Genomic DNA, 27,961 nt, shown 5'->3' on the forward strand with positions numbered 1-27,961 from the left:
AGAAAGATTTGTTGAAGTGCAGAAATCGATGGACCCTGCAGGACCCTGCTATCTTTTACTATCAGCTATATACTATGCAGTCTTTGTACATTTCCGCCAATTTTTGAATTGACTTCGTTGGGTTGTACAGAGTTTTCGCAATATAAGTGGAGCCGGAGGAAATGACTGGGCGAGGGCAAGTCACGGCCACGTCGAGTTACCTGTCTCAAAGTCTTACAAGGAGTCGATTGACTTGGACGTGCGGTGTGTAGTTGTTTATGTACGATCGAAGCGGCTAAACTACCGACAGCTGGCCCGCAGGCGCGATGGGAAACTCTGCATCTGTTAAGTTGAACGACAAGAAAAAGTGGCAGTAAGTTTGTTATTATTATTATCTATTACACTTTGGTACTAGTGTACCTACCTTATTTATGCTCGTGCTGTTTATACGTACTTTTATAAAGTTTCCACAATAGTTTTAAAAGTCCCAACTGTAGCTAAAGTTTCAAAATTTTAAGTTATTCTTCACGCAATTTATGTAGTACGTGTAACAGCGTAAAAATTAGGTATTATCTTCGTCCGTATTTTTATATTTGCCATAAAGTCTGAGACGAAGGAAATCGTAGAACGTAACTTTCCATCCTGATTAGATGGAATAAGACCATTTTTTTCTTAATTTAGATGGTTTTGCTCTTGACCCCATTCTTCCACGAGGTAAAAAAGGGGTCGACAGTGGAGCGAGCTTACCCAGAATATGCCTTAAAAATCTTATCCTGGGCATATTGTAAAAGTTTCTAATGTCTTACCCTGTTATCATATCAGTGTGAGCTCTCGTATAAAGTTCATCATATCAGTCTTCGGGCGCGTATTGCTATAATGTAATGGCTGCATATTACATGTCTGTTGTTCGGTCGAGGTCCCAAGAGGGATTACGTGTGTAAGTTAATCTAGTACGAGATATTGTAGTTACTTATATAAGTACCTATTTATAAGTAAAACAAACGAAGCATACTCGTCGTCAGTTCAACACACGATTAGATTCTTAGTGTAAATTCTGCTTAAAAACAAGAATGTTCCAGCAAATGTTTATGTTATATATAACCTATGTGCAGTTGTACAAGTATATTATATCCTCTGGTGAAGGTTTTCTGGAGGATATCGCTCTTAGCGATAAGGCCGCCGTTGCTCACCTTAGAATAAGTTTTTCCTGTAAGTGTTTCGTTTCCATATCTCGGGCCTATGGAGTCCTGGTCTTTTGGAAGGCGTGAGTGGGGTGGAAGCTAAAACGTACATGCTCCTTAAGACTTCTGTTTACTGTGTCATCATCTCTCTAGCATTATCCCGTTTCCCACAAGGTCCGCTTACCTAACCCGAAGATTTGACAGGTCCGGTTTCTTACAGAAGCGACTGTCTATCTGACCTTCAAACCCGCGAAGGGAAAACCAGCCCAATACAGGTTAGCACACATACGTCCGAAAATACATTTCTCGGGAATGTGAAGAAACCCTTCACGATGTTTTCCTTCACCGCGAGCACGTGGTAATCATTTATGATCCAAACATGAATTCGTAAACAAATTCGGCAATCATTGGTTTAGGCCTGTGCTGGATTCGAACCAGCGACCTCAAAGTGAGAGGCAAGCGTTCTACCAATTGGGCTACTACGGGTCCTGTTCTGTTTACGTGTATGAGTACATATTTAATTTACTTGCACGGTTTTAGATAAGGATATTGTTTCAGTTTGTTAATAACATAGAAGCGGAGATAGTTTTGATTACTGTATGATAAACGTAACTGTATATATATATGTGTATAACCTGTCCCTTAGGGGATGTTAAGACCCAATTTGTGATCATGGAACCGTGGACCTACGAGAAGAGAAATTACTACGTACGATTCTTCTACTATTACAGTAGGGTAGTTTCCAACTAGTCAAATTGGTTACTTTTTACCAAACGTCAAAATACGAAATTACTATGGAATTGGCATAGGAAAGGAACCTGGGACGTTATTAAAAACGTGACAAAATGTCGCATTTATTATTACATTTGTCTTTATTAAAATTCATATAAGTTAAAAAGAAAACGTTTTTGTCATCTTTAGATCTGTCTTTATTTAGTACTTAATCAGAATTTCATAATTTATCTTTGACTTTGGAAACTACCCAATTCTATTTATGTTATCATAGTTATTGTCATAAAATACGCAAGATTAAATTTTTTTTTTATGAAAACCGTGTCGAATCAAATGTTATCTTTACTTCTATGGTGTAATATAGGTATATAGAACAAGTTCAACTGATTCTGCATGTTCCTGTTACTCAGTACATAAACAACTTATGTAGCTGCCACTGCTGGGCACCTACCTTCGAACAACCGGAGGGGGTATGGAGCATACTCCACCAGACTGCTCCACTACAAGGTACTTCGCACGGTACGTCGCTTTAAGCGATAAGGCCGCCATTTGCCATGTACCTAGTTAAGAGTCTTTGTAATTATTTCTTTTTATTTTGGTGCAATAAAGTATATTGGTACTTTCATTAAAATAAAAGAAATAAAAACGATATCTATCTTTAATAACTAGTATTGCTGTAGTTTGCCTTTTGTGACTTGTAGTGGTACTGTTCGACCCCATATGAATTGCTTGCTAGAGTTAGAGAACGTGTATGAATATCCCGGTTTTGCCGTCAGACGAGCTTCGCCAGCTGGCTAGCAGGAAGCACTGCAGCAAGTTCATAGTAATGCAGCTTATTGTCCAGTAGTTCGAATTTCAAACAATATCTCACTTACAATAGTCCGTAAATTGCAGTGTCCATTGAAGCGTCAAGTTTTGCAGCAACCAAGTGTTCTGAGATTTTGTTGATTTCATACCTATCATAAAATGTAGTACGTATCGAGTCATCGAGTATTATTTAAATAATTTACTTCTTTAATGTAGCATACATAATCATTTCGTTCATAAACACTAATATTGTATTGACAGGTATGTTAGACGACAATATACAGAATGTTAGTGACTCTATCTACTTGTATGGCTACTTGTATGTAATTGGACAGGGTGTATGTTGTGACATCGTAACAAATGCTGAGGGGGATGATTCAGCTTATTATTCTGAGTTAATATCAAGTGGAATTTTCCAGCGCAACAGTATATAATTAAAAATAATTAAAAGAGATTAATTTTGAATTTGAAATCATGGTCTGAATCATTCCCCTGTATATACTATTTTATAATACTATTTTTTGCCATAGATGTTTGTTTTACACATATGCGCTGTCAAAGTTATAAATACCACCTACCTAAACTTGTCCGTTGGAAATAATCTAATTATTCTCGTTTTGTAAATAAATAAATGTTACCTAATATTCACAACCACTAACATATATCTACCTATAAGTATACATACTTACATACTGCATTTAGAATATTATTCACAGTTGCGCAGTTCTAGAAAACGCAAACGTACCTACCTAACATTACGATTACTTGTTGAGTAAACAGTGCAAGTGGAGTAACTGTAAACGAGGCATACTGTTAATGAAAGGAAGAAAGTAAAAGTTTAAGCTATTAAATTGTCGTGCGACTGTTTGTCTTTAGTGTGATGTCTATTTAACTGTTGCTTATTGCAGAACTGAAAGTAATGGCAGGAAATATTGCACACAAGGTCACGATTACACGTACTTGTCAAGTCACTATAAAGAAGACATTGATTTTTATTTTTATGGAAACAAAACAAAGCATAGAATTGAATAAAACCGTCGTCTGTACTCGTATCACCGGGTGGGAGCCTTCAGCGATTCCCATTTGTCCGGCCAAGTACTTAGTTATGCCATCTGTGGCAAATCTACAATAAGTCACGTCAAAAAAAAATGTACTCATATCCTCATCATCGGGAGCAGGTACACTCGCAATCGATATTATCATTATTGGGACATAATCTTCTTCTTATCGTGTGGGTCATGGGGTGGATTACTAACTCCCACCCTGGTGTCAGGGTTATTATTGAGCCGCCAAAGGCCCCTGAGATAGCTTATGTAACGACTACATACTTCCATCAGTAAGTAGTAACCGGGACCAACAGCTTAACCTGCCTGCCGAAGCACGGATCATCTTTCTGTCAGACAGGTGATCAGTCTGTAATGTCCTAACCAAACTAGGGATCACAAAGTGATTTTTGTGATATGTCCCCACCGAGATTCGAACCCGGGGCCTCCGGATCGTCAGCCCAGCGCTTAACTACTGGACCACAGAGGCCGTTACAGAGGACATAATTATGTCCCGTAAGATAAATATTTTTAGAATATTTTTTAAAGAGGTCAGTAAACCTGTCATATTTATCTTGTGAGGGTACTTAGTTCATCTTGCGATGGATGTATCTCTGACTACCCCAAATGCGATATAGTCGTCGGCTTATGTTATGTTAAATAAAACACATAATAACGAGTTCTTACCGCGTTTAAACCAGGGATGTGAGACTCCCGATGTTATGATGTTGATGTCAAACCTATTGGCTTGTGAGTCATCATCAGATGACTTTTATGTCTTGGCAATATGCGTATAAAAAGTTAAGGCAGTTTCATCACAACAGACAGAAGCTTAGACAGACTAATGAAAAGACAATTACTCATAAAAACTGTACCAAGCAGAGCAGATGACATTGGCCCAGTGACAGTGACGGGGTTACGACGCTGCACAATCAGGCCAAAGAAATATATCAGCCGATTAGCTATATTTTATTTGAACTTTTTTACCCTGCGGCTTACCTCGCTTGATTAGGTATTCTCTCCGGTTGATAAAGGGAGGTTAAATATTAATGAAGTGTGAGTTATTACTTGTTGTTGAGTTCATTACATTTGCATAGACAGACAGTCGGACTCGGCATAGCACAAAGTATCTATCAGAGTAGACAGCAATACGTTGTCAGAAGAAAACTTGAAGACAATAATGTGTTTTGTGTATACCTAAACATCATCATCAATTTAAGAGCCACGCTCTTGTCGGTGCAGCATTTTCCATTCCAGTCTATCAAATGCCAATTCCTTGACTTCCCTATAAGACACGACGTTAACCTTTTCTTTAATCTGTTCCACGTAAGCTCTTCTTGGTCTTCCCCTTCCTCTTTCCTTCTAGCTTTCCTTCTATGTTTTTAATAAATTCGTCGTGTCTTATTAGGTGTCCAATCATCTTGCCTCTTCTGTCCTCAATAATTCTCAGTATTTGTTCTTTTTTTGTATTTTTTATACCTAAACACAACACTAGCATAATTATAAAAACAACTACTATCTACAAAGAGAAAATTTAAATCGAAATAAATCTGACTCGGGTTTTTCGATTTAATTTTCTCTTTGTAAATTTCCCTAAGCACAGGTAAGTGCTATAAAAACAAAAATCATTAACTACAATCTAAACAGTTAGTACTTAGTTATAGTACCTACTTAGTTGTTTACGTAATAGGCTACGTTTAGTACTATCATAAACTCAGATTTTTTAATATAGGTATGTACGTAACTATTTTATTTAAGTACGCGAATGGGTTTTCAATATGGACATTGGAACTTTTTAAATTGAAATGGGGGAAAGAACCGTTATTTACAATAGAAATGGAATTGAAAGACAAATTGATCGGCAACGTTGTTAATGCCGTATGCGGCAAATCTACAATAAGTCACGTCAAAATGTTATAAAAAAAAAACAAATTGAAAGATAAATTAAACCTTGAAAAGATAATGCTTTCAATAACCAATACCTTGTCATCGAACTGTGGTGGAATCACACGTGTTTGTCCCGCGGCGAGTTGGTTCTCATCGCCAGAATAGAATATAAAATCATAGCAAAATCTCCTTACTTTTGAAATCATAGCAAAATGTACTTACATTTTATGTTATTAATTCATCATCATCAATTTAAGAGCCACGCTCTTGTCGGTACAGCATTTTCCATGCTACTTTTTAGGGGAAAATAGGGCAGTGGTTTCCTCTTGCCTTCCGCCCAATGTTATTAATTATGCAAACATAAAAATAGCCTAAGTATATACGTCTCACTCTCAATCCCACTGCTGGGTACAGGCTACCTCAATCACGTTACTGCATTGCGGGCTGGTGGAGGCGTTTGTGCAGTAGCCCGGGACCGACGGTTTAACAATACAATACAAAAACTCTTTATTGCACTTAAATCACATTAAAAATACATTAGTATTATAATTAAATTGGTAGTACAACAGGCGGCCTTATTGCTAAGGTAGCAATCTCCTCCAGGCAACGTGAAATGACTTCGTGTCATGTCGCCACATCGATCGCCAACAGTCGTAAAATGGTCATAAGTGATCACAAGTTGCAATGCCTTGGAATAGAATAGAAGATGCTTAGAGGACCCCACTTTCAACAATTCTTCAACAAACAACAAAACATTTTTTTTTACGTAATACTTTTTAAACGCATATAAGGTCACGTTTACTACCACTACCGCTACTTCATAAGCGCACCCCTGATGCCGGGCAGCAGCGGTATTAGTACTGGTTGGAGGCCGAGGAAATGGATTCTGGTAGGGCTCTAGCTAGAACATCACCGATTGAGAAATTGGTTGGTGTACTGCGGAACGGAAGGCGATTGGGGCAACCACCGTTCTACACGCCCTATCTATGGAGTAATGGCGATTACTCCACCGACAAGAGCGCAGCTCTTAAATAAAGAGAGAGAGAGGACCCCACACTAGGGAAACCACTTGTCCACTGTGTATAACAGTGGTCCTGAACATTTTGTTGTTCAAACACTTTTAGTACAGTCATGAGCAATATTATGTATCCACTTTAGGACTCTGTCGCACTAACATATTTGACATTTAGTGAGACTTACAGTTCAATTTGTCAAAAAAGTTAATGTGACATGGTACCAAAGTGTATACATATTAATGCTCGTGACCGTACATTGGCGAGCTAGCCTTATCAATATAGTTTACCTAGTAAAATGAGTAATCACAGTTTCACAGATATTAGTCACTGTTTTTTTTTACAAAACCTTGGATTCGTAATTAGAACTGTGCCACAGGTACTTACAAACAGATTATCACGATTGTAAACCGATAAAAAGTATGTTTTTTATGTTACCGACTTTATTTGACCAATTTACTGAAAATTACGTTTGTCTGCATTTTGTCTGTCTGTTAATTACCTTTTTTACGAAGATCCTTTACTGTCATGCTGAAGATTCTGGCAAGAAAATAACTTACAAAGTGATCCTCAACGAAATAATATTCAGCTGACCACATAGAGCAACAGGGACCTCCGCGGGCTGAGCGTTCCAGAAACATTTTTGGATTTCCCCGAAGGGCAAGGCAAAGAGAACTGTGCCCATAAGACATGGCTGCCTTATATGATGAATGATGAAACGTAAGCCCCCACCCTCGGAGCAGACTCCTACTCCGAACCCCAAACGTATTAACTCAAAAGTTCGCATAAACTTTTGAGTTATGAAGCGGCTTGTTGGCACGAAGCGAAAATAGATAGGTACACTTTGTTTATTGACTATTTCGACATAATAACACTATCGCGAATGTTTTCCGACTAACTTAATGCGATCATTAACCACAAAACACCAGTTCGTATTGATTATTTAGATTATTCAATGAAGAAAGCAATCGTCCCGTTTCCGTTCCCGCCAAAAGCATTATACCATTCCATAAACATACAAATAGAGAACGTAAGAAAAATAGAAAGTAAACTATACATAGCGTATTAAGGAGCGCTGGTCAAGTTACAAAGATAAAACGAAGTTCGCATATAATATTATAATAATGATAACCGGTTACTATTTACTGATGTGAGTAATCCTTACTTGAGCCATGTCAGGGGCCTTAGGCGGTTCAATCATAACCCTGACGCCAGGGTTGATGAGGCTGGTATTTCACCTCACAACCCACACGATAAGAAGAAGATAATGATAAGACACCATAGAGTAACACGGACCTCTAAGGGTGGTTAATAAGACAAAAGGTAGACCAGATACGTAGACAGACATAACACACTTTTTTTAAATCATAGCTAATATAGCGCGTTGCATATAACGTTTACTTTAGACCATGAATATTTTGTGTTGGTAGTTCGTTTGGTGAAGTAACAACTGTATTGCCCCATCATGGCGGACATTGCAGAATACAAATTGTTGTAGGTACTTCTCAGACGAGTAATGATGGTTTAATTATCTGTTATTAGACGGCCATATGCTTAGAGAGAACTCAATCATAAACCCGATTTTAGTAGGAATTTTGGTGCACTAGGTCACCCTGGCTCTTTATGCAGCAGGTAGGACGTAGGTATATCTGCTGAATGATTAACAATGGTCCTAATTCAAGTAGAAATGTATGTACCCAAAAAAATCCTGATCCCAAAAATCATCAAATTTAAAAAAAAACCTGTATCTACTCAAAGGTTGCATGGAAGAAATTGCTGCATGGACGATAAGGCCGCCTATTGTGCCTTTCTGTATCTGTTGATCTTATTTCTGTATCTTGTGTCCATTGTGCTTGTGTGTCATTGTGTTATTTTATCTATCTATCTACCTGTCTATGTGAGATCCATTAGAAAAAATAGCCGTCCTTCACTTATGACGAGTGCAAGACAGAGATAAAGCTTAGTTTTAGTAACTGTGGAACTGCACTTACGATAAATTAATAACTCATTAATGCAAGTCTGGTACCGGGTCGAATCCCGGCTTCCCGTTTGAAAAGCAAGCCAGTCTACCACAATGTTACTTAAAAAACTGGTGCGTAGATTTTGTCTGGGACATTCTACGGATCGTCTCGCGACGTATCGTCATTTCACTTTTCGGTGACATTGCGCATAACAGGAACTTATTTAATGTAAATAAACATGTTTAACTAAAGTTTATTGACATAGTCGAAACACGTGTTCTTTAAATTATGCGGATCTCCGATATAAATAAACACGAACAGAGTTTAGAGTCTAAAGTTTAAGTTGAGGTGTAAAGTCTGTTTCTCTGTGAAGAAATGTTGTAAGTACAATATTTTTATTTTGAAATATTAATATTTCATGTAGGTATTGTCATGATGCAATAACATGTATTTGCCATTAATCACTCGAATCAAAAAGAATATCTATTTTAAAGAGTCATCATTGTCATAGACAAGCGCCATGTTTAAATTAAAAAAAATATAGAAACAAAATGGAGTACTTAACCAGAACGACGCCGTTTTATTTTCCCGCTCCTTATATTCATATAATCCACAAAGTTATACCAATCTACATTCTAATTTCTGTAATCATCTCCTATGTCGTATCTACCTGAACATTTTTTTGACGTGACTTATTTTAGGTTTGCCGCAGGTGGCATTAACTACTTGGCCGGACAAATGGGGAGCGCATAGGGCTCTCCCGTCCTAGCTGTACAGAAACTTCTGTACTTACTTATGCGTAAAAATAAGGCCTAATGCATATGTCGCAGCCAGATTGTGTAATCCACCGTATTACATTACGGCTAACCGTTTTTTAAAGCAGCCGTTTTGTAGTACGGCTGATTATTATACATAATAGCCTTACAATGTACACTGTGCATTGTTGTCAGGCTTGCATAGAATTGTATTTTTGTTTTTGCTTACGTATTTTGTTTGTATCCCCTTCCGCATCATCATCATCATCTCCTTAGCATTATCCCGTTTTTCACAGGGTCCGCTAACCTAACCTGAAGATTTGACAGGTCCGGTTTTTTACAGAAGCGACTGCCTGCCTGTCACTTTTGCATAATAATTACATAATTATAAAACGAGGTTCTTTGTATGAAGTGTCTGGGGTGTGATATGATATAGTATGATCAGTGGGTGCTGTCTATTAATCTTCCGAGTTAATTTCCACGAGCACGCGTGTTGATCAGCTGTCAATTATTAGTGATAGATAAGCAGACACCATTAAACTTTATGAACTACGGTCTTTCGTCTGATAACACTTAGTCGTCCTATGACCTGAACATCCATTAATGCAGCTAAACGAACTTAAATATCTGTCGAGCGTCGAGAGACATTAAAGGTGAGAAGAAACTTTATTACGCACATAACACACTTTTTTAACCCACACACACACATTTTTGAAGACACTTTTTTATTGAAATAACTCAATTTTTTATAATAAGGAGTATTTGTATTTGAATATAATTGAAAGCTTTGTTATGTAATTACGTCATAATTAGACACCTCAATGCTACTATGCTTATCATAAAAAACTGGGAATGTATTTTGGGATATCTTCATGAATGATTAAAATACAAAGATGCTTTAACAAGAACTTACTAAGTTACAACGGAATAATTACCTATCACACACAATAACTCGTTATTACTTAGTAAGAAGGTACCTACGTTCCTAGTTACTTACTAGTTACTTAATTAATAACTGAGGTTACAAACCTCGAAGTTGTACTACCCCAATGTGATATATTATACCGCATATACCTACCTACAGATATATATAATGATATACCTACAGGTTTGTAACCTCAGTTATTAATTGATCAAATTAGTAATTTACATCGTAATTTGGGAGACCATTCTTATTGTAACTTAGGAACCTGCAATGTTATTTACAGAATCGTTTGACACGGGCATTTTTATGCTTCGAAGGAGGTGCTACCTTTTTTATAGAATATAGGTTTTCTATTTATAGATCTTATAATTATGTATTTAAATCCAGACATCTATCGAAGCACTAGAATGATAGTTTTTTTTTTTAAATTAAAATGGGTTTGCTCTTGACTTCATTCTTCCACGAGGAGAAGAGATCGACCGTGGAACGAGCTTACCCAGAAAATGCCTATTCACCCGTGATTAAAAGGACCCCAGGTTATAAGATACAAGAAACACCGACGCCGGCAGCCCATTCCATTCCTTGTCTGTGCGCATTATGAAAGATGAAGCGAAGGACTTGGTGCGGATTAGTGGAATGGCAATCAAGTAAGGATGGTAACCCGCCGTACGTCTGGATGTCCTCAGATGGAATGGACTTGGTGGAATGAGTTGATGGAGCTCATGAATGAATGTCATTGTGCGTAACATTCCCGCGACCTTGGGTTGATCCCGCGACCCGTGCGCCGGCCGCGGCGCAGCGTGCGCGTGACACGTTATCGTGCACATGGTGCCACCATCGGCTTTACGTGTGCTCTGTATTTGCAAACTTTTACTATGCATTCCAATTTAAAAAAAACCTTTTTAATCTTTGCACCTAACCGTAGATCAACATTTGTTTTACAGGATTTTTATTTACCCGAAATTAACACACTTTATTTTATTACTTTGTGAATTTAATGAAAGAAAAGCTTGTAACTAGCATTATACTTATATCAAGATTTAAGAAACATTCGCCATGCTCGTGTTACGAAATACAATTCAATTGTTAACTATTTCATTTCTTTTGTAGATAACGATACCTACTCGTATGTCACAATTTTGATTAAAGTTGTAAATATTTAATAATGTTGTCAACGTCATTTTTTTTTGGGCTTATAATCTTGTTACTCCTGTGAAGAAGGAAACTTCCCAATTTTATTTCAAAATTAGCCTTGTTTGGACTTTTTTGTTTATAAGTAACCGAGAGTAGTATCGGGTTAGAGTGTGATACTTACTATAATAAATTTAAAATGAGATAAGTGTGAGAGGTATGAATGATATTAGCGTGATCTTGTCTTCCGTCCATCAGTCGTCTCCAAGAGTTCGTCAGAGCTCCGCGACAAACAAAAAATGTCCCAATCTTTATTACTAATATTTGTATAAAATAATTAAAATTAAATATTTCATAAAACTTATTTTAAAAAGTAATAAAAACTTTTCCATAAGTTCTTTTGAGTTTAAAAAAACTATTAAGTTATTTTTTGTAGCTGACCAGTTTCTCTGTGATAAGTTTGATCTCTTTTGTAAATTATTTTAAAAATGGCATTTCTGTCACGCAAAGTAAAATCTAACGGACAATTTGATGAATGTCATATGAATGGCGCGGGCAAAGGCATCAGAAGGTGAGCTTTAAATTAATTTCTGTTTTCTCCTATTAATCGTTTTAAATATTTAATTTTATATCGTTATTTTTATTTAATATTTATAGGAAATTAAATTTTGGTTGATATATAAAAGTCGCATTTAAAAAGATATAGTAAAAATGTAGTAAAAAATATTTTTTTTTGTATGTAGGATTATAGGTCAGTTTATAGAGGTTTTACGTTTTCTATAAAAATAAGCATTAGTACGGGGTCAAAACTATCGTCGTCTATATCCTCTGAATAAACCACAAATAAGTTCATACCTAAAAAGAATATTAAATGAACTATAATATTGGATATATTATAGAATAATATTAGAAATATCTAAGTAGAAACGAAAATCCCATTTTAAAGATTTATAAATCTCATCAAAATATTTCTTATTTCCAGTCGTCAAGAAAATTTTTAAGAATTTAGTCAAAGACACGAATAAGGTTTGGTAAATATTTGTCCAATTTACCTAAAATAGGTACCTAATTACTGTTTTTTATTTTCTTATTTTTAATTCAAAATAACCGTGTAAAAGTAACTTTGATGTAGTAAATAAACTATAAATAATATTTTTTTTATAATTATTTCAAAATTATACTTGTTATTTTGCGAATTGACGATATATATATATTTTTAAATTATTTGATTTTTAATATAATTTCCATTATAAAATCTGAGCGTTTTACTCTATTCGCAGATTCAATTGCATGAATAACAAGTGCGTATGTGAAAAGAGCGGGAAACTGTGCCCGGCAGTGCCTCACTGGTAGGTCGTAGCCCTTCGTAGTCGCGTAGTCCTATCGTAGTCGTTTGAACCCTTGCGTAGTCGCGTAGCTAAAGCTACGTAGGGTAATAAGGGTAGCTAGCTACGTAGCGTAATGAGAAGTACTTTCATGCTGCAGCTGTTTTCCAAAGTTGGTGGTAGTTATGTAGTAAGAATTTCTATGTCTAAAAGTTGTGGAGCTCCGTTCTATTCGACAATATATCATTATTACAGAAAAAGGTTTAGTGGAGTATTTAAATAATATTCAGTGTTTAAAACTTTAAAGGGAAGTGTCGGGCTTTTACTCCTTTGCTCTCTGTAAAAATATTCCCGTCAAAGCTAGGCGGGATGGAGGTAAGAACGGGAGCAATACCACCTACTTGCATATTCAGACAGGCACTCAACAGTCGGGACCGGTGGCACAGCTCACAGAATAGATAAATAGAACAGAACTGTTTGTACTGAACTTATTCCATTTGCTTGCAAATTTCAGTGCTGAGAGGAATTGAACTCTCGATGCATATTTATATTCGTGTAGGCGTACAATTCAGTTTATGTACTTAGTAATGGGAGGCGAGTTTTCATAGTTTTGATTACAGATGGTCATCTCATCGGTCATAAATCATCAATATTTAGTAGAAAACTTATAGCCACTTTTGTGTTTGTGTTCAAAGATAAATTTTGATGTAAGTACTTAAGTATTTTAAGGTGGTAGCGAAAGGTACCTACTAGCCCGTGACGTGAGACAGGACGTGATTCCCTACAGTCGAGTTTAACGACTTACCCGGTATCAAACTTATGACATGAAACACTAAAAATCAGGAAAAAGATTTGCCCTGGCCGGATAGGTATGTGAGTCTTTTCAAATACACATACTAATAAAGAAAATTGATTGGTTTGAGTTATTAACGGGCCAAATAAATTCAGGTCATTGAACTGTACCAGCTCGTATAAATAGTACAATTTTCCACTGTCATGTTATCGATCGAAAAGTTCTAAAAATGTGGGCAAACATATTTATGAACGGAAATAAATACGTAGTAATTTGATAACACCGTTCCCACGGTAGGTAGCGCCACCTGTTATCGGGTTGGGGGAAGCGGCTGAAACCGCAAGCGCGGTTCGTATCGCTGAAGTGGTTCGAGTCTTATCTGAAGTTTCCCGCTTTCCGCTTTCCCAGGAGCGACGCGGCGATGGGACCCGCGCCCCCCGCCCCACACAAAACCCACGGCCCGCACGCTGACAAGAAGCAGTCGCACGTTGGCGGCGGCACGGGCTGTACGCACGACTTCATGGAGCGCGACCGCATCGGATTTTGGGGCTCCGGCGACGGCGTCGTCGCCAGCCGGGTCTCGGGCCTCGACCGCCTCAAGCACCCTGGACTCAACAAGGTTAGTTACTCTCCCATTTCCCCCAGGTCACAACCCCGGAAGCATTAGACGTATTGCATTGTATTCCCAGCGTGTACCACTGTCAGGTGTTACCGGTGTGTTGTTGTGAAGTTGCCCCGCGCTGAACTTTGTCACGCGGTGTCCGATTCCGGTGTCAACAAACTTCTTTACGTCGTTCTCCTATTTAACTAATTGCTTTTAAGTACTTGTACGTACTAGGTCTTTAGAAAACTGTGTCATTTTTATTACGTCGTTATTAAGGAAACGGATGAAATAGTTTTAAATATCAAGGCCGATACTTCCGTAGTTCCGCGGCGGGTTTATTATTGGTAGGTATCCTATTAATTATGTAAAGCTAAGTTTCTATGTATAGTAAACGTGCATACAATTAATTTATTGTACTTTTACCTGTTTACTCAATAGGTATATTGTGAAATGTATAAAATCCAATGATGGGAAGTGCCATTGTATGATGGTCGGGAAGGGGCGAGCAGGCGACAGGGGGGGTTCGAGGTCGTTACGTAAAGACCCCCTGACTTGACTCAATACTTACGCAGACTCATGCTCACTAGACTCAATAATACTATCCTTGAACTCATGTCCTCTTAATTATCACAGTAATGCCAACCAAGCACTTTGAAGAAAACACAAATATTTTGATTACGAAATCTGAAATATATCACAAGATTTTCTAAGACTTTCTTTCTCTACAACAACAGGTATACCTACTCAATATTCATATCACGAATTTCGCAAGGGTGAGCGAAGAAAGATATATGTCGATCGATGCTTCGTCAGTAGGTTGGTAGTTTATAACAATAGCGGTTGGTAAATAAATCATAATGACTGGTCCGGCTGAATATTGATCAGTGACGTACTGGTCACGCCACTTTACCGGTAATACCATTCTAGCACCACTAGTGGGGATCTAAGTGGGTTCAGGCCAATAGAGTTACGTAACCGACCACAAATTGACCCGGATTCTATCAGCCCGAGGGTACTTCCAACCTTATAAATTACAATTAAAAAGGACTTTCACTTTGAAGGAAAATAATATTTATTCCTCTTACCGTCGCCGAATTAGTATTTGACAATGATAAGTCAATAGTAGATAAGATCGCAATATGTAGTTTTGAAGATAAAACGTTTAGCTCTAATTTTAGAACACTACATTGGACGTCATAGCATTTAGGTGGATGTTAGATAATATCTGAGTTCCCGATTAATTTCCATAACTCGGATCTATTTATGATCTCGCATTGTGTAAGTTTGAAGGACAGTAACGTTCTCTTACTTTTCTTTAACAAAAGAGAACATATTTATCGGATTCTTATAGATATTAGATAACTTCGCGACATGACATTGTGTGCCAGCATTCGGCTTTTGTAACCACCTACCTAACTTTCGGCTGTATATTGTTGCTACCAGACAAATATTTGTTTATTATAAATGTATTGTAAAGTACTCAGTTTAAAGTAGGTGATAAATGCAATATGGAGTTCTATGTTATGTTAGATAGTGCACTCCACTGTATGAGAGCTCACTTAATGTAAAGTATCAGTTATATCGTGATGTTACTATGTTTAGTAAATTAACTCAGTTGGTATATTTATTGTTTCGATCACTGGTTTAGTTCCTGACTGGGCAAATAATTATCGTAATAATGACCCTGACACCAGGGTTGGTGAGCTCGATCACCGACTTTACAACTCAGAGATTAAGATACTACCTAATCACAGTTATTGTTCAGAACTAGGTATTATTTCTTTATTTATTATTTACATTTCACGACTTAACTTTCAATATAAACAATAATATAATTAGACATATAAAAATACTTAGTTGTAAACAATATCCTCGTAACGCCCGGATTTCCAGACACAATAGTTAAACAATGGGATTTGGATTTTAAAAGGCATTTGGGCCTTACGACCATATAAAAACATATTTAATTTTCACACATCATTCATCATCTCGCTAAACCTCAGACACTCGCGACATACATACGTCCACTAACAATGTACGCAAGTATGTATGTATGTATGTAACTATGTTGGATTAAGGTATTTTTTTTACAATCTACATTTGCAATCTAGTAGGTACATCAACGATTCATTGCTTTTAGCTAAGTACAATAGGTAAACTGTTTGACTTCAGTACTCGCCCTTTATAAGTAAATAATAATGACGTAGAGTTGCTTGACACGCCCATTGTTCACACAAATCCAATCTTCTATCTATACTATAATAAATCTGTAGAGAGGTCAATTCTGTACATTAAATATATTTTCAAAATAACTATCAGGGGGTGATTAGTGATCGATACTGATGCCAAAAATGCAATCAGTAAAATGTTTGTCTGTCTGTCTGTCTGTCTGTCTGTCTGTATGTTCCTTATAGAAACAAAAACTACTGGACGGATTTTAATGAAACTTGGTACAATTATTCTTCATACTCCTGGGCAGGTAATAGTATACTTTTCATCACGCTACAATCAATAGGAGCAGAGTAGTGAAGGGAAATTTTGGGAAAACGGGAGAAGTTACTCTATTTTTTAAGCTTCCGTCGCGTGAGCAGCCTTAATGGTTAAAGTTACATAGAAATCATGTATGACGGAAATATCTTCTAAATATGTAATCTAAATATATAAAAGGAGAAACTGACTGACTGACATATCAAAGCACAGCCTAAACGGCTAAACGTAGGCACTTGAATTTTGGAAGAGACGTAGCTTAGGTACCGTAGAGGTGCACTAAGAAAGGAATTCCCGAAATTCCCACGGGAACGGGAATTAGCGGGAAAATCCTTTTGTATGAAAAATCTAAAACACTCAAATTAGACGTTTGAAATTTGGCATGCAGGTACCTTAGGTACCGTAGAGGTGCACTAAGAAAGGAATTCCCGGAAATCCCACGGGAACGGGAATTAGCGGGAAAATCCTTTTGTATGAAAAATCTAAAACACTCAAATTAGACGTTTGAAATTTGGCATGCAGGTACCTTAGGTACCGTAGAGGTGCACTAAGAAAGAAATTCTCGAAATTCCCACGGGAACGGGAATTAGCGGGAAAATTCTTTTGTATGGAAAATCTAAACCACTCAAGTTAGACGTTTGAAATTTGGCATGCAGGTACCTTAGGTACCGTAGAGGTGCACTAAGAAAGGAATTCCCGAAATTCCCACGGGAACGGGAATTAGCGGGAAAATCCTTTTGTATGAAAAATCTAAAACACTCAAATTAGACGTTTGAAATTTGGCATGCAGGTACCTTAGGTACCTTAGAGGTGCACTAAGAAAAGAATTCTCGAAATTCCCACGGGAACGGGAATTAGCGGGAAAATCCTTTTGTATGAAAAATCTAAACCACTCAAGTTAGACGTTTGAAATTTGACATGCAGGTACCTTAGTAAACTTAAAGCTTAGTTGCAACAAGATATTGCAAAATTCCTACGGGAACGGGTGTTAGCGGGAAAAAACATTTGTATAAAAAAATCTAATCTAATCTAAACTTCTAAATACATAAAAGGAGAAACTGACTGACTGACATATCAACGCACAGACTAAACGGCTAAACGTAGGCACTTGAAATTTGGAAGAGACCGCGTAGCTTAGGTACCGTAAAGGTGCACTAAGAAAGGAATTCCCGGAAATCCCATGGGAACGGGAATTAGCGGGGAAATCCTTTTGTATGAAAAATCTAAACCACTCAAGTTAGACGTTTGAAATTTGGCATGCAGGTACCTTAGTAAACTTAAAGCTTAGTTGCAACAAGGTATTGCAAAATTCCCACGGGAACGGGAGTTAGCGGGAAAAAACATTTGTATGAAAAAATCTAAACCGCGTAAGATACGAGTAGATGTTTTTAATCTAGCATGCATGCATACCTAAGTTTAGTTATGGCTGTATTTTGAAAAATGGGAGTTAGCGGGGAAAAAATGTCGTATGAAAAAATCTAAACTGCATAAGTTAGATGCTTGAAATTTGACATACACTCCCACACACACAAAGATCTCTCTTTTATAACACGCTACGCGGACGAAGTCGCGGGCAAAAGCTAGTAGTACATAAAATTAATTATTAATACATCAACCTTTAGTGACACTGATAATCGTATTAAAATATAATGTTCTAGGATTTCCCCGGTTTAAGGAATTAGTATTGGGTTTTCTCAAACTCTATGTAAAGTTGCGGTAACTTCGTCATCTAACCACTGACATCCTATAAACGAATAGACTCACATTCGCTAAGATTTAAAAAACAGCGTCCGAGCCGTGTTAATATACGTATACATGTAGATAGTATAAGTTCGTTCCCTCAAATTAAGATGCTATGACTGTTCAAATAAAGTCAAATATCGGTTGTACAGTGTCGTTACACCGTCTCTTGTGACAAGATGCGCCTCGCCGCGGATATTTTTTTACAGACAATGACCCCGATTCCTGCAGACACCTCCTAATTTTAAGTTATACCCGTCAATTTCTCATCCACCCAAAAGGAAAGAGACAGATAATTGACGACTGTTCATTTTAAAATTATGAATAACCCGGGCGAATAAAATAGGCATCTCGCTGGTATGCGACCCGTTTGACGTGTGCTATCTATTTAATTCTTTCAGGTCTGTCTGGCCAATACAAAAATGTTTTTAAAATTTCTGCCTAAATTTGACGTGTGTTCCATAAATTTTATGCCTGTTTTCGGCGGATAAGAAAATGACATGTATAACTTAAAATAAAATTAGATGATGTGTACAGGAATCAGCACCATTGGTTATTTTTTTTTATACGAGGTCTATGCATCTAACCCATTATTTGGCAATTACGACGTTGGTACATAATAGCTCCGTTTAACCTGATACGTGTACGAAACTTCACGGTTGTTATTCTTGCGAATGATACTCGTTTGAGGTTTAGAATGGTTGTTGCTAGGCTTATGTAAGAAAACATTAAAGCAAAGATGAATTTTAGGTGGCAAATAAAACACACAAACACAACTTCTTGTTTGTTGCTAATGATGTTAACATAGCAGGTAGGTACAAGTATATGATATATTTTTTGCTACACAAGTTTCTTCGTCCACAAAATGTGTTTTTAAAAAATTACTTATTTATTTAGGCACATATTCTAATCATCTAATCTCAAGTCAATATACGTTTTTTGCGTATAATTTAATTTGCATAATGGGACGTCTTTTATTGAATCTGCGTAGAATTGTCAGCCTCCAAAAAGGAATTGTGTTTGGAGGAAAATTTTGTGAGAAATGTTTTCCCGTCAGTGATTCAATGAACGAACTTCGACCTTGACGGCGTTTTCGGAAGTTAGGAACCTTATCAGCCACTGCGTCCCGTTTATGATTTTCCCGATAACGCTCACAAAAGTCACTTTTTACTTATAATTTAGAGTTCATATTCGTATGTACGTGTATTAATACTATTTTTTTTTTTATTAAACAGTTTATTGTACACAGAACAGAATATAAAAACAATTAGACTAACATAAGACAGACAAACGGTTCAGCTTATTTCTAGTAGAAATCTCTTCCAGCAGACCGGGAAAGAGATAAACTTAAACTAAGAGAAAATAATAAAAAAAGAATTATACTATGTTAACAGCACTTATACATAAAAGTAATACTTACATACATATATATCAATATAAATAATTAATATGAATAATTATATTATATCAATATTTTTCACTTTGGTTTAACAGAAACTTCGGTGAATTCTGAGTACTTAGTTCATCTTGCGATGAATGTACCCCTGACTACCCCAATTAGGATGTAGTTGTGCGTTGTTTACTAATGTTTCTTCTGGCCAAGATGCGTCAGCATTGACAATAGTCATTATAAAATAATTAGGAATTCCGTATATTCTACGTAAATACAAGTTTAAAATTGTATATAACACATTTTTTTATGTGACTTATTGTAGATTTGCCGCAAATGGCATTACTATTTGTCCGGACAAATGGGGAGTGCTGAGGGCTTTCACCCGGTACAAAATTTAAGACAACAGGCCTGAGGGTGGTTAGTTGGGCGCGAACATCGGCTCAGGGCGTCGTCTGAGAGGAAAATATTTTCAAAAATAACCCTTGTGGGTCGATAGGGATAAGCGCTGAAGTAGGGAAATCGTCGCCAACGCCGGTGGGGTCGGTATCGGGGTTTCGGGGGGGTTATGGCCACATCGAAGCAATTCATCTAAGAAAGCAATATTGCAATTTGACATTTGCGCATATAAAACTAAGTGCGCAATGCAAACAAATGTCAAATAGCAATAGTAATATTCTTAGATGAATTGCTTCGACGTGGCCATTTTAACCTTCCTGTTTTTGTTGTTGCGAGCCGCCTTTATGGCTAGAGTATTCGTCGGGATCGTATATTACGTCCTTCGAATTCTACATCATAATTACGTACATTTCTAGCCAAATCTGTTCTGGTTGAACCAATATAAACCAGAACACACGCAACAAATCCCACATTGCGGTTGTTATGATAAGGCCGTGACTGTCACCTCATCAGCCTTGTAACAATGTGCACAAATAAACCCACATCGCTAACAAACTATCATCGACATGAATATTCGCAAACATTATGCAATGTTATAATGAATAAGGAAATTTGGCTGCTCCAAAAATGATTCACTTTACTACAAGAGTTAATTATACACGCTCCGTGTAATGTTTTCGCGTTACATTAAAACTTTCGTAGGTAGAGAATCCTATTATATAGAGACCTAGTTCAATAATTAACTTCAAATGCAGACTGATTCTTTAAGAACATTAAAGACTGTAGAATTAAGAAAATACAGTATAGAAACGTATTTATACTCGCTGACGTCATCATCGCCCTAACGTTGTCCCGTTCTTCACGGGATGTGTTCATTGCAGCTTGATTGTAGCTGAAGTAAGAATGTCAGAAGTATTTTTTTTGTTTTGTTGAACAGAATAAATACAGATCTAAAAGTTAATACCAATTTCTACTTCATCAGACTTAACTTTGGGAAATATCCCGCTGGCTGGAGGTCGGTTAGAAAACTTTGTATTTCCGTTTTTTTAACGGAACAAATTCTGTTTTCAGCATAATTCAGTAGAACAAATCCAGATCTAATTCTCTGCATCACTCTTATGTCTCCCAGACAGGGGATCCCGCTGAGTGTAGACACATCTTCACGGGGACCGCTTACCTAGCCTGAAGATTTGACAGGTCTGGTTTTTTACAAAAGCGACTGACTCTGACCTTCCAATCCGCGGAGGGAAAACCAGCCTAATACAGGTTAGGTCACATACCTCCCAAATTTTTTCCCCGGGTATGTGGGTTTCCTCACGATGTTTTTCTTCACCACTGAGATTTATCACGTAAATCATTTATGATCCAAACATAAATTCAAAAATGATAGGTTCGGTAGCCCGTGTTGGATTCGAACCTGCGACCTTACAGTGAAAGTCAAGCATTCTTCCAACTGGGCTACGACGACTACGGCGCTATTTATAATTGCTGAGGTATTTTTAGAAGTAAAATCCAGCTACGTATTCTTTGTATCATATAACGTAAGAATATCCAACCCATTAGTACATAGTAACTATGATAGAGCACAATTAAACTTTGGGCAAAAAACGGAACATTCATAGTTAGTCAGCGTTTCGAGTGATACAATAAACAAATTACGCAATGACTAAGTTTTTACTCATCTTACAAAAACGAGACGCGAAGTCACGGAGGTATTAAATAAAATATTTTCCCCTTAACACATACACAAACTTAAGCCTGTGAACGCTAATGAGTGGGCAGTCACAAGTGATCAAAGACAACTTGTAGCCACTTTTGTTATAAAGTCCTAACACAGATGTATGGATTTTCCCCTTATTTCTATAATGTAATATATACCAGGATTTCCTTCTAGTGATTTAATGGGAGGTAGAGTTAAGTTTTATTTGTTTATTGTAGGTAATTTGTCAGATTTTGAGGAAGTTAATTACCAAAACGATTTCCTGGAAAAACCATTAATGATTCAATTCCTTTAAATTGAATTCATTTTTAATATACAGGATGTTAGTGACATCATAACGAATACTGAGATGATTCAGGCCGTGATTTAGAGTTGATATCAAGTGGAATTTTCGATCGCAAAAGTATGGAACGGAAAATATTTAAAAAGAACACTAAAATTTTCATGAATTTTCCGACAGGAAATTCCACTTGATATCAACTCAGAATCATGGTCTGAATCATCTTCTTCAGTATTCGTTACGGTGTTACTAACACCCATACCTACTTGTATGGCTACCATATGTACTTGTATGGGGTGTAAGTGACATCGTAACGAATACTGAGTGGGATGATTCAGCTGATTATTCTACATCATTAATTTTGTGACGGCAATTTCCACTTGATATTAACTCAGAATCATGGTCTGAATCATCCCCGTCAGTATTCGTTACGGTGTCACTAACACCCTGTATAGTTCAGATAAGCTGTTGTGCTCACCAGGACGGTCACGAGCATTAATATGTATACTCTTTGGTACCATGTCACATTAACTTTTTTGACAAATTGAACCGTAAGTCTCACTAAATGTCAAATATGTTAGTGCGACAGAGTCCTAAAGTGAGTACATTATATTGCTCATGACTGTACACGACAACTTTCATTGCCACCACCTATCATTAGATCGGCCATCATTACGTCGATGGCGATCGAGGTCGACTAATTGCTCTAAGGCATATACATCAACATGTTTAATATTATACCAACTATACAGGGTGTTAGTGACATCGTAGCGAATACTAAGGGGGATGATTTAGGGCATGATTCTGAGTTGATATCAAGTGGAAGTTTCCGTCGCAAAAGTATGGAATGGAAAATAATTAAAAAAAAACAATAAAATTTTCATGAATATTCCGACAGGTAATTTCACTTGATATCGACTCAGAATCATGGTCTGTGAATCATCCCCCTCAGTATTCGTTACGGTGTCACTAACACCCATACCTACTTGTATGGCTACCTGTACGTACTTGTGTGGGGTGTTAATATCAAGTGGAATTTGCCATTGCAAAAGTTTGAATTGAAAATAATTTAAAAAGATTTAAAAAATCATGAATTTTGTGAATCATTATTTTTTTTACTTATTTATTTTTTGACTCGGAACCATCATGGTCTGAATCATCCCCCTTAGTATTCGGTACGATGTCACTAACATCCTGTATTTATGTCTCTTGACATAAAAAAATAAAAAAAGAGTAATAAAAATCTTTTTGACGACATGTAGTCTACTCTCAGGCTAACATCGTATATTATATGAATGTATGTTGTAAAGTAGCTGACAGACTGCTTGTATGGGTTGCCTGTGATTTATGTCGACATGTCGAGATGTTAATGAACTAATGACAGTGTGCCATGCATGTAGTTCAAGGTCGGGCAGCCGTCTATCATATTCATAGACTTATTGGTACTGGTATAAAGTAGATGTTGGCGATTAGATACTGCATCTCATATTGCATGGATTCGTTTGTAAAAGCCGAAAATTTATATTAATTCCCGCTACTTGTTTGGAGATTTTATGACGGGAAACAAATAATGCAAAATTTAAGTGTTATTCGAGTAAACTTTTTATCTTTAAGGTGTATAATTTCAAGATCATATCAGATTGCGATTGGGAACTCGTTACTTACCGATTGAGAGTGATATTATGATACGAATCGGTATAATTTACTTTGCTGTTTGAGATAATCACAGTAAGTGCATCCTAATTTATCTATCTGGTACGAGCTTTTATTCGACTTTAACCTTCGTGGGACCCGGATTTCCAGACACAATAGTTAAAAAAACAATGGGATTTGGATTTTTAAAAGCATCTGGACTTTATCATAGAATAAGGAATAGTACTGCGTATAGAACGGCAATTCTCCGCCCCCCACCAGCGGCTGAGCTAGGTTTACCTCACCCTCCTCGGTCTTACTTTAGTCTTCAACCGTATGGCCGTCATGATGTCAGACACATATACGCGCGTGTACGATAATATCAATGTGTAGTATCTATGTAGAGGTAAAAGTTGTTTGTATGAAGTGACCTTACGACCTTTAGGAATTGATCCATTTTAATTATGTAATACATTTTACATGTTATAAAGAAATCTCGGTTTATGGAAGGAAGGCTTTTATCTCGGACAAATGTATTCTGCATGTTTTCGGGAAACAATATTTCCGCTGTCGGATTACCGAAGACTTGCTTGAAGGGTTCATACGTTTGTTTTATGAAATTGATGATAATATTTTCTATGTTGCGCAGTTTGTTACAGACTCGTATAGCATAAAAATACATAGATAGAATAGCGATAAAGCGGAGATATCTTAGCTGTACTAACCTACTAAAAATAATCATTTTTATGTATCGTGAAGTAGCTAAGTATTTTACTTGGTTACTGGGTTTAAGTACTCCCTCGTCGGATTACTGAGCGCCTGAGGGGTTTCTTCGCTTCCCACACTAGTTAGATGTACACAACTATACCTACATACTATTGATTTGAGTTTGGGAATGTTCTATTCCTCTCGTATTATGTGGGTTGTGAGGTGGAGTACCGACCTCTTCAACCCTGGTGTCAGGGTTACTATTGTGCCGCCAAATGCCCCTGACATGGCTCATGTATCGACTACTTACTTACTTCAGTTAGTAGTAACCGGGACCAACAATTTAACGTCCCTTCCGAAGCACGTGTCATCTTACTTTTTGGACAATCAGGTGATCAGCCTGTAATGTCCTAACCAAACTAGGGACCACAAAGTATTTTTTGTGATATGTTCTATTTAAATTTTGTTTAACATTTATTTTGATGAGAATGAAATGGTGATAACCAAGCAGAAGAAGACCAAGAAATGCGGGAAGAAGCATGAATGAAGTGTGCCAACAAATTGAGGAGTGTGCTCCATACTTTCCCTGGTTGATGAAGTCTGTAGCCTGGTCCATGGATTTTAGCATCAATTTTCTCGTATCTTTTTTCACCCAAATATGTAGGTATACTGACATGTCAGACGATTTAAACAAGCGTTAGAAATGTTGAGTGTCTTTTGTATTTGGTGTTTGTGGATGTTAAGCGGGTACTTAAAACTTCGGTTTACAGTTGTTGAAAATGTTTACATAAAATCTTATCGCGGTTCCGTAGTACTTCTCTCGTCGCTTGTGTTAAATGTCAAGGTTAAGAAAGAAAAAGGATTAATGGAAATATTTAGTCGAAAAACAGCATAGCAAATAAATAAATGTACACCTATCGTGTTGATATAATAGAAAGTTCTGTGAAACGTGGGTAACACGGTTCATCTTGCGATGAACGTACCTCGGACAAGCCAAATTGAGAATATAGTCGTGAGCTTATGTACAATAAATGTTTAAAAATATAACATCAGTAAATCGCCAGCGGCATCGCATGCGCCGTATACATTATGCTGTCAAACTACTCGTGATCACATAGTGTAGACGTGGATTAATTAGTCTCGTTTAGCATTTCCTAATAACACTCCAAAAAAGACCAGATAAAAGTCTGTACTGCCGTAAACACGAAATTACCTTGCGAAATTCGTGTTTTGCAAATTGTAATTACGCGTAACAAGAAATTTGCAATAAGCGCTGCAGAATGTTGGGCCGATTTTGTGTCACATACTAATTGATTTATTATTTAGACTGTACTGTAGTGTATTGTATCAAAAGGGTAAGGGTACTAACACCGGGTAGGTGACATCGTAACGAAACCTTTGAGGGATGATTCAGACCTTAAAGTGGAATATTCCGTCGCAAAAGTATGAAACTGAAAATAACTTGAAACACAAAAAAGTCATGATTTTTCCGACACGAAATTCCACTTGATATTAACTCAGGAACATGGTCTGAATCATCCCCCTCAGTATTCGTTACGATGTCACTGACACCCCCCGTATAAAAACTTTTAAATAAAGAACAAAATGTGTGAGCCCACTTTTATCTTGTTTATTTGTCATTCATAAAAACAATAAAAATAAAATTGATTTTAATTTTCTTGATAAATTTATTTTGTTTGACAATCTATTCTTTATTTGAATTGTGTGCAATATCACCAGCTTTACCTAACAAAGTGGTACAAAGGGTTCTTTGTATCTGCCTGTGGCTGATAGATAACCGGGATTAGTCTTGATTAAACTCGTTATTAAAAAGAAAAGCCGGTGATAACGGCTTTATTGGACAATATCGAACACGCATCGGTTATGTTGTATAAGAAATTTTGAAAATTATATAATAATATGGTGACGATGTCTCAGTGTGAATATGTTTTTAATAAAAATAAAATACTTATTATGTATATCATTTAAATTTAATAATGAAAATTGTTCGCTTTTATTTTAGATACTTACAGAGTTAATTAAATAAAAATGCACGGTTATAACAACTCAACGCTTTGTGAACAAACAACCGTAATCCAATTTTAAATTAAATTTTTTGATTGATTATTAAGTCCAGTGTAATATTTAATTATTATCCACTTTTAGGTTAGGTTTCTTCATTGATATAGTACTACCGTGGTTGGTTGGATTTCTTGTCTTAACAGTTTCCGAGTCAGTAGGTAACGGCCTCTGTGTTCCAGTGGTTGAGCGTTGGGCTCACGATCCGGAAGCCCCGTGTTCGAATCTCGGTGGGGACATATCACAAAAATCACTTTGTGATCCCTAGTTTGGTTAGAACATTGCAGGCTGATCACTTGATTGTCCGAAAGTAAGATGATTCGTGCTTCAGAAGCCACGTTAAGCCGTTGGTCCCGGTTACTACTTACTGATGTAAGTATGGAGTCGCTACATGTGTCTTTGGCGGCTCAGTAATAACCCTGACGCCAGGATATGACAAGACGAAGTAGGAAGGTGTTGCATTCAAATCAGAGAGTTAGGACTTAGACTTGACGAAACAATATTGCTCAATAAAAAAGTGCGATGGACAGCTAAACATGTAAAACGAAGCACGGAGGAGCCAAAATAAGCAAGAACAATAGAATAGTAAGCGGTACATATTTAGGGTAACCGCGACATTTGTTTACCGCAAGGGATTACCGTCGCCATGGCAACGCGATAGTTCCCGCCGTGAGACCTGTGCGCTATTAGTTCAATACATTTTGCAGTGCAATGTGCTGTGTCGTGTGGAAACGGGTCACCTAGTGTATAGTGCAACACGTTGTTATAACGAGAAAATATTGCCGTAGTGAAAGAAGTGTCAGTGGAAATATAAAAAAAATACTTACCTACTTACATATTTAATTAATAACGTATTATTACAAAGTAGTTCGAAAACGTAAAACATTTTTACCGGCCGTAAATCATAATACTTACTTGCAGCAAACAAATATAATTTCAAAATAAGAACACTTATTTTTGACTTGTTGGTTTGTAATTATTGTACAAAAATTGAATATTTTTTAATGTTTGTAAACATTTAAACATTTTTGTGTATGTTTAAAAATACATTTAATTTATTTTTACTTTTAAAGAAATATCAGAACGCATGATAATATATTTTTAAAGACGTTTTGTGTCTCAAGTCTTCTTTGATATTAATTTCTAAGAAACAGAATCATTTATTCAACGTATATTTTGAATTAAAAAGTTTAAATTTACAGTAACAATTACTGTTCAATTATCTAGTCGAGCTAGTGGGGTCTATACTTACTAAGTATATTACCAATAGGAACGGCATACTAAATATGAGCATAATGATTTTTATTGACTTCAGCAAAGACATTGTCAAGGCGTTATTGTTTGCTAATCACATGTCGCCTTGTGCCCTAGATGTGAAGTAGGTTAAAAG

General features: G+C 36.7%; 1 protein-coding gene across 2 annotated transcripts in view; it reads left to right on the forward strand.

Moving 5' to 3' along the window:
• Positions 1 to 198: 198 nt before the first annotated feature.
• LOC126370054 (NADP-dependent malic enzyme-like) overlaps positions 199 to 27,961 on the forward strand; it is a 57,247-nt gene continuing 29,484 nt past the window's right edge. Inside the window, exons 1-2 of one of the 2 annotated variants that reach the window (XM_050014701.1) lie at positions 199 to 352; positions 13,941 to 14,151. In XM_050014701.1, coding sequence (XP_049870658.1) covers positions 306 to 352; positions 13,941 to 14,151 — 258 coding nt within the window. In that variant the 5' untranslated portion in view covers positions 199 to 305. Of the gene's footprint in view, positions 353 to 11,668; positions 11,986 to 13,940; positions 14,152 to 27,961 lie in introns of those variants that run through there. The other variant, XM_050014700.1, reaches the window with a different exon arrangement.

Source organism: Pectinophora gossypiella, chromosome 10 (assembly GCF_024362695.1).
Source record: "Pectinophora gossypiella chromosome 10, ilPecGoss1.1, whole genome shotgun sequence".
Taxonomy (NCBI): Eukaryota; Metazoa; Arthropoda; class Insecta; order Lepidoptera; family Gelechiidae; genus Pectinophora; species Pectinophora gossypiella.